Consider the following 8,627-nt stretch of genomic DNA (forward strand, 5'->3'; position numbering starts at 1 on the left):
CCCGCCCTCTCCCCCTTGCCCCTTCCCTCCCAGGCAAGAAATGCACCTACGGCGTCAAGTGCAAGTTCTACCACCCCGAGAGGCCGCACTTGGCGCAGCTGGCGGTGGCCGACGAGCTTCGCGCGCAAACGCGGGCCTGGCGGGGCGCGGGCGCCGAGGCGGAGCGGCGGAGGAGCGCGCGGGCGGCCCGGGAGGAGCAGGGCGGCCCCGGGGGCGCTCCCGCCGCGGCCTGGCCGGGGCCCCCGGCGCCCGGCGTGCGCAGCCTGCACCCCGCGCGGCGGGCGGCCGACGTGGCCGCGCTCGAAGGCGGCTTCTCGCGCCTCGCCTTCAGCGACGACCCTGGGCCCCTCGGGGCGCCCCCTCGGGACGCCGGCCTCGCGCCCCGGCCGCGCCGTCCAGACTGGGGGGCGCCGGGGGCCTCGGCGTCCCCGGGAGCCCTGCCCGGCCTGCTGAGCCCCCAGGTCGGGCCGAGGGGGGGCCACGGCCCCGGGGCCCCGCACAGTGATCTCCCCCAGCGCAGGAGGCCCGCCGAGCCGCGGGCCCTCCAACAAGGGACCGGCCGGTTCCCGGGCCGCTCGGCCTGGGCGGAACGCAGCTGGGGCGACGGCGCCTTCGGGGGACCTTCGGGGTCCCCGCCTCCCTCCGCTCGCGGCGAGGTGGACGCGCGTGCCCGGGCGCGCATCGCGCTTTGCAGCATCTTCCCGCCCCACCAGGTGGACAGCGTCATGGCCCTGTTCCCGGCGCTCTCCGACGTCACCCGGCTCATCCTTCTCATCCAGAGATTCCAGACGTCTGGGGCTCCCGTGGGGAAATCCTAAGGAAGTCGTCCAAGCCACCGGAAGTCCCAATCTTGCCTTGCCGCTTGGTCAGGGCGGGTGGTCGGCCTGTCCCTGGGGCGAGCCACCCTGCAGCCCTCTTTTCTTTCAAGAAGGTCAGGGAAGCCGGCTTCCTCACCCTCAGCAGCACCCATGCTGGCACTTGATGACCCTCACTGACACTGCAGGGCTTGCTGCTGGAGGTCGGTGTCCTGCAGAATAAGGCTGGCCACATCCATGGAGGGAGTGGCCTCCTATGTCTGGAAGACTAGAAGGTCCCATGACGGCTCCAGGGGTTTGTCCAGAACACTGCATGGCTGTTTTGTCAACCTGCATTTGGGATCCACGAGTGGGTCACAACGTCAATTTAGTGGGTCACACCAGAAGGAGTGGTGTCGGAAATCTCAGAGCACAGGCCACATGACCAAGCTAAGTATGAAACTCTTGTATGTTAGCTACATGTGTGTGCACCTGTGTGCCCTTGGTAGCCGTGCAAACTTAACGTGGGTCATGGGCAAAAGTTTGAAAAATCCTGGTAAATGGCTTTGGCTTTTATTTCATCATGTGACATCTGAAATACGTAGTCAGTTGACTGGTGGAGGTCTTGGCATCTGATAGGTTTCATATCAGCTGTTTCTTACCTCATGAGAGGAACCTAGAATTCTAGCCTTGATGGGTGGGTCCGCTTGTCACTCTGTGTGGTTGGAGGTGGGGCAGGGGCACGTGGTCTTGAGGGCAGAGCACAGATCCTCAACTGGTTGAGCCTTCTAAGTCACACCTCACTCCTGAGTCAAGGCCCGGTGAGTCAGTACTTGTGCTCAGAAACCTCCAGGTGGGTCAGTGAAGAGCTGGGATGAGCCTCAGTCGTGGGGGTTTATCGCCACCTTCCACCAGTGCTGTTTCTTCCAGCCAACTACTGCTTTGAGTTTTGGGGAGGAGGGACCCACCTGCTTGCAGTGGACAGGACATGAGACTGCTTGCGGGGTATGAACCCTGCGTCCTCAGGGGCCCTGGCATCTCTAGTGGGCATCCACCCGTTCACTCTGGGTTACAAGTCCAGATGTGCAGGTCTTAGCTCATTTGTTCGTGAGGACCCTTGGTGGCTTGGCCATCAGGGAGAATGTGAGGCACCTCCCAGTGGAAAATCAGCTCCCATCCCCCAAAAGCTTCCTGCAGACTGGCGAATGCAAAGGGAAACTCTTCTCAGAGCATCGTTCAGCTGCATGCGTTGTGGACACAGAGCAGGGTGCACCCCTGGGAGAGTCTGCTTCTAGCCCTCTAGTTCATGGTAAATGCCACCAGTGGAGGTACAGTGACGCTGTGTCTCCCTGTGACCCCTTTGACCTTTTTTTTTTTTTAAGTAGGCTTCATGCCCCATGCAGAGCCCAACTTGGGGCTTGAATTCACAACCCTGAGATCAAGACCTGAGCTGAGATCGAGAGTTAGATGCTTAACCGACTGAGCCACCCAGGCGCCCCCTTTTCGTCTTTTTAAACCAGATTCTTAGAGTGGCTCCAGCCTGATCTGGTCTTCACCTCTTTTTGCCAGAGGACAACTGCACCCACAGTTATATCTTAGTATTTTGGGAACTTAGTCCTGAAGAGGCCCCACCCTTCCTGGATAAAGTGGATTTCCCTCGTGGTGTTTTGTTTTGTTTTTTCCTTTCTTTTGACAAGACAACTTTATGTGTTTGTCTCTTGGGTCTGTCTCCTGACGTAGAGCCGTCTCCCTGCTGACTTACAGTTGGAGATGTTTAAACTGCTTCCTTTGAGGACAAGTTTGAGTTTTAGTAAGCTGTAAAGCTATTTTATTTGGTTCACTGTGATGAAGACAAGCACAAAAACAGGTGAAGAGACAGCGCTTTTCAGTGTAATCCCCTTTGGAATTTTTTCCAAAGTCTTGGTACGTCTTTTTGACACAAAACATGGATGGATGGGTGACTGAAATGTTCCTAGTTGCATAACTGTCACCGTGATCCAAAAATAAATCACTTTTATCCACACGTGGGCTCTCTGTTACCAAATTGTATATCATTTTCTCCCATGGCGGCTTCTCCCCTTAGGCCAAGTTTTCACGTCAAATATTGTGGGTGTGAAAACTGATGTTGTGGCTGCCTTATTTAGTGTTATTCCTCCCTTGGGGCTGAGGAGGCTGGGATCTGCCTTTTCCAGGGGCGGCCCAAGGTGAGAACATGCCTTTGCTGGATGTTCAGCCGGCGGTTACCAAGGACACAGGTTGCTTATCGGTTTGCTAGACTTTTAAAGTCCTCGTTACAGAACCACAAAGCAGTCTCATAAAAGCCGTTCTTCCTGTGTAAACCTGCAGCAGAATCCTTGATTGCTCAGATCTGAGGAGCCTGCTGCTATACCGTGCTTTTGCTGGGGCTGCTTTCCCAGAGGCCTCTGGGCGGCGGTTTGCGGCAGAAACTGCAGAATATCAGGGGTCAAGGGGGTAGACGCAGGAGAAGCCACTCACGTCAGCCTTGCTCCAGGTAAAATGAATCCCAGCCCTCCGGAGTTTACACAGAATTCACGTAGGGGACAATGAGCCAACTGCCCGCTGGCACGGGTACAGCTTCCGTTCTCTAGGAGAACAGTCCCTGGTGGGGAGAAGAGCGTGGTGGGGGGGAGGGGAAGAGGCATTAAGGAATGGGTGATGGGGGAGGGGGCTCTGGGAGATGGAACAACTACTTGGAATCACAAATCCCACCGTGAGGGAATGCACAGAGCCAGGCCCAGCTACTTGTGGGGCCCTGTATGGATTTAAAATGCAGGGCCCCCCGGGGGCGCCCGGGTGGCTCCAGCTAAGTATCTGGGGCTCAGGTCGTGATCTCACGGTTCGTGAGTTCGAGCCCCACGTCGGGCTCTGTGCTGACAGCTCGGAGCCTGGAGCCTGCCGTGGATTCTGTGTCTGCGTCTCTCTCTGCCCCTCCCTTGCTCGCACTCTGTGTCTCTCTCTCTCTCAAAAATAAATACGCGTTAAGAAACAAATTTAAAAAAATGCAGGTACCTGTTCAAACGTGGTCAAGAATGTCAAGACAGCACAGCATTCAACCAAGCATGGGGTCCTTCTAAGTGGGGGTGCCCCGTGTGCCTGCCTACTGCCCACGAAGCTGCCCGGTGTGGAATTACCAAGTGTGCAAGGGAACATTTTGCATGCCCAGAGTGTCGGAGCCCAAGGTATGATGTGCACACTTCATAGCTGGGAAAGGCCACATGTGTCCAGGGAGGGTCCTGGTCCCCCCAGGTCTCCCCCTCAGGGACTGTCTACTGCACCCCCTGAGGACTGACTGAGCGGACCTTCCTTGGCTTTCTCTGCCCACCTCTGACAACAAGGGGCAGAAGAGGAGAAGTTAAGGGTCCTGGGAAACCAGACGCGGGACCAGCTCTGTCCGTATGAGTACGAGAAGGCAGTGGGGGTGGGCCCAGCTGGGCAGCGAGTATACTGGTTTGTATTGGGCAAGGCTCTTTGGGTGCGGGCATGGCTTACAAACCAAAGGTCAGGAGGCCAGGGGCGGAGGCGGCTTCGGGGTCGGCTGCAATGACGGGCTTGAACCCTGTCTGTCGGAATTCTCTCTTTGGTTTTCTTCTGCATGTGGATTATTCTCTCCTTCTGAGGTTTTCTCTGCACGGCGAGGGCCACTGTGTTGGCAGACCCAGGCACGTGTCCTTCCAGCTGAAGGACTTTCAGCCTCAGAAAAATCCTGGGAAGAATTGAGTGACCTGATTGGGTCATGTGCCCAGCACTGAACCAGTCACTGTGAGGTGTTGCCCTAGACGCAGCTGGGTCTCATGGTCCTTTCTGGCCCAGATGAGGGCACGTATTGTGATTGTCAGCTCCCGCCAGACCCCACACGGTTGGGGGGGGGGGCGGGAGGTTTAAGGGGATGCCAGGCTCTTCCGTCAGATCTAAGAAGCGGGCACGGTGTCCAGGCAGACAGAACGAACGCCAGGCAAAACAACAGCGCTCAACTCTGGACTCTGGGCCAGGGTTTAGGTTGGCCGCACCGTCCTCCACCGCCGGCTCCGGTGGCACCGGAGAAGGGAGCCGCTGTGTGTCTTCTCTTTGTCGCTTAATCAGGAAAAACCTTCCATCCACAGTCAGCACAGCTCTCTGCGGGAGCAAGTTGGAGGCCCTGCTGCTACAGGGCCTGAGCGATCGTCGTGCGCGTCTCGCCACTCCCGGCTTGCAGCCAGATGAGCACTTAGGTGGGAGACTGCCAAAATGCCCCGCAGAGGAGGAAGTGGCTCTTCAGAGTCAAAAGGTGACCTTGTTCCCTTTGACTCACTTCTGAACCGATGCCCTCTAGATCTCAGGAAGCTCTCAGGATCGGAGCGCTCAGCCCAGCCGCTGGCAGCTTCACTGGAAAGGGGGGGGCGGGGGCGGGCCCTGGCCCAGCTTGGTAATTACTTGGCTCCAAGTTCCTGGGGGAACAATGTCACCTCTCTGTCCTTATGGAGGAATGACATACTTAACCCCAATGCCCAGGAACAGGAAAGGTGTGGTAAATAAACAGAAAGGCAAGTGGGCCACAGGGCTCAAAAGCCAGTCGAATGCCGTATATATATCGACTGGCTGGCTGGCTGACGCTGAGTGACACTGAGTGACACTGACTGGGTGGCTGACAAGGTCTGAGTAATCACTCAAATAGGGTTAGTAAATCACAATAGTTGCGACTTTGCCCGAAGTCCAACTTACTCTTGAAAATGGCGTCTGTGTGACTAAAACAAGCCACACCAAGCCCTACCGATGCCGTTCTTGTTGGGGTAGTGGATGGAGGCTTCTTCCCCCCAAAGGAAGGATGGGAAGCACAGGATGGAAATGAGGTCTCCCTCTTTGCGCCGGTGATTTTTTTTTCCAGTCCGGCCCCCTTTTCCTTTCTCTGAGACTGTCTCTAGCCCTCGTTTTCTCAAAGCCCCTTCTTCCTACAGAACCACCTTCTCAGTGGTCTTTTGGGGGCCATGTTTCACTTGATTGTATGTAACTCCTCTGCTCTGTCCTCTTTGGTCTCCTGCTCCCACCGCTGCCCTCAAAGCTCTCCGGCCCTCAAAGCCCTTCTCTCTCCCCTTCCTCCACGAAGCCTACCGGGGCCATTCCAGCCCTTGTGACCCGGTCCTCTTCTCGGATTCTTCACCGCTGTCCTTTCCGGGGCTGGACATTTCCCACTGCCCCAGGGCACCCTTGGAAAGATTTTGCTCTGAGTAGTTATTTGCTGTTCATCATTGAACTCTTTCCTTGTATTTGGGCGTGTAGACCATGCACATTTGAGAGGGTTGGGGCTCTTGTCTTTAGCCTTGTCTTTCCATCAGCTCTTAGGCCAGTCAGGATCAGTGAGGTTATGTCACTGAACCCAAACAGTCCCAGATCCCAATGGCTAGGACCACAGGGTTGTGGTATATTGTGCTCCAGGTCTGCCGTAGGTTAGCCAGGGCTGTGCATGCAGAGACCCAGGCTGAGGGAGGATCTGTCTCCAGCTTCCAAGTGGGCGGAAGAAGAGAACGTTCTCAAAAGTGCACCGATTCTTAAAGCTTCCAAGTAGATGGCAACACCTGTCTGCACGGGGCAGGAGAGCGCGATCTTCCTGTGCGTCTGCTTAGGGTAGGCAGAATGGCACCATGATAGTTTGCCTGTGGTGGCCAACAGTGAATTATTTCTTGATTGAAAGCCTTGAAGGAAGAAATGAGTTAAATAAAACATGGTACATTCATTTAATGGAATCGTATAAGCCACTAAAATGATATTGCTGGAGGATGTTAACACAGAAAACGTTGAGCATAGATTATGAAGTATAAAAGCAGATTATAAAAAAAAGAATGGGCCATATTTCTCTTTTATTAAAAACGCATATTATATGGGGCGCCTGGGTGACTCAGTCAGTTAAATGTGTGAGTCTTGATTTTGGCTCAGGTCATGATCTCACTGTTTGTGGGATCGAGCCCCACATGGGGCTCTGTGATGACAGTGCCTGGGATTCTCTCTCTCTCCCTCTCTCTCTGCCCCTCCCCTGCTCACATGCTCTCTCTCACTCTCTCTCAAAATAAAATAAACATTTAGTAAATGCATATTATACTTATAGAAAAGAAATTCTCGAAAAGGTGCACAGGTCCAGATGGTGAGATTATGAGGACAGGCAACCTCTCCTCCTTTTGGTCTTTATTTTCTAAATCTTCTCCAGTTGATCGCTTTCATAACAAGAAAAAAATTTCTTGCTAAACAACCCGGCCTTTTAAAAAGTGGTAAAGTATACATTCATCATAAGAGATGCGGAAAATTCAGGCCCCTTGAATTGACACGTGAAAACACCAAAGTTTAGATCTTTCCAGACCTCTTTCTATGTATGCGTGCATATTTCGTTGAAAGCGAATCCTCACCCGCCAGAGCCTGGAGCGCATGAGCTGTGGTCAGTGACGTGATGGTGCCCGTGAGCATTGTGCTGGTTCCATGGCCAGAAAATCCTGTGCAGGCCCTGGCTCCTGGGAGGGATGAAGGATCCTGGGAGGCACCCCCCCCCACCCCCCACCCCCCCCCCCCCCCCGCCAAAGCTCTATGTCTGCCAGCTCCTGTGGCTGCTCTGTGGAAGGCCCAGCACGCGTGGCACCCTGGGTCCCAAACACGTACATTCGGGCTCGTGATATCCCAGGCAAGGAGGTGGCACTCGCTGTGGAGAATTTGGCCCTGGGGGCCTCACGGCCTCGTCGCTTGGGAAAGGAGGAAGATGGACGTTTCCCCATTCTCCGTTTGTGTTCTTTGAGTTGGTTCTGCTCCAGGGAATTTTTTTGGCCAAGGCAAGTTCAAAATAACTCTTCATGATCTGTTTGGTGCAAATGCAAGTTGATTTATGGCTTTGCTGACCTTTGATTCACTGGCAAAGCACTGCCTGGGGCCCTGGGGAGATTTTCCTTTGCTTGTTTACCCGGGGTGATTTAGGAGCTATAGTGCCAAGAAGGTTTTCCTATTTCTTCCACCCCAGGACTTGACCTCGTGGCCCCTGCCCTCAGGGCTCACACCCTGGGGGACTCAGCCTCAGATCGTGTACAGACGGACAGTTAACCTTCAGATGCCCTGGACCATGTTACTCATTCATAGTCTCTGGCTTTTAACCCCTTTCAAGAGGTCCCCAGAGAGGGGTGCCTGGGTGGCTCAGTCGGTTAAGCGTCCAACTCTTGATTTTGGCTCAGGTCATGATCTCACGGTTCGTGAGTTCCAGCCCTGTGTCGGGCTCTGTGCTGACAGTGGGGAGAGCCCCACTATCCTTCCCCCACTTACTCTATCTCTCAAAATAAATAAATAAACTTAAGAAAAGAAAATAAAAGTTAGAAAAACCAAAAAGACAAAACAGGAGCGCCTGGGGGGCTCAGTCGGTTAAGTGTCCGCCTTCGGCTCAGGTCATGATCTCATAGTTCATGGGTTCGAGCCCCGGTTCAGGTTCTGTGCTGACAGCTCAGAGCCTGGAGCCTGCTTCGAATTCTGTGTCTCCCTCTCTCTCTGCCCTTCCTTTCCCTGCTCACACTCTGTCTCTCTCTCAAAAATAAACATTAAAAACATATATATGTATGAAGTGTATTTATAGGATGTCTCTTTATTTTTTTAAAGTTTGTTTATTTTGAGGGAGAGAGGTGGGGGGCAGAGAGAGAGAACCCCAAGCAGGCTCTGCAGTGCCAGCACAGAGCCCGACGGGGGGATCGAACCCACAAACCATGAGACCATGACCCGAGCCAAAATCAAGAGTCAGACGCCCAACTGGCTGAGCCACCCAGGTGACCCAGTAAAGCTCTTTAAAAGCAAAAGAAACCTGTAAAGAAAATGTGTTCC

The 8,627-nt window shown here is 54.4% G+C and overlaps 1 protein-coding gene across 1 annotated transcript in view; it reads left to right on the plus strand.

Annotated features, from left to right (window-relative positions):
• Window positions 1-8,378, plus strand: part of ZC3H12D (zinc finger CCCH-type containing 12D) — a 39,331-nt gene extending 30,953 nt beyond the window's left edge. The window contains exon 6 of the mRNA XM_053222118.1: window positions 34-8,378. Coding sequence (XP_053078093.1) covers window positions 34-818 — 785 coding nt within the window. The 3' untranslated portion in view covers window positions 819-8,378. The remainder of the gene's footprint in view (window positions 1-33) is intronic.
• Window positions 8,379-8,627: the final 249 nt, after the last annotated feature.

Source organism: Acinonyx jubatus, chromosome B2 (assembly GCF_027475565.1).
Source record: "Acinonyx jubatus isolate Ajub_Pintada_27869175 chromosome B2, VMU_Ajub_asm_v1.0, whole genome shotgun sequence".
NCBI classification, from domain to species: domain Eukaryota; kingdom Metazoa; phylum Chordata; class Mammalia; order Carnivora; family Felidae; genus Acinonyx; species Acinonyx jubatus.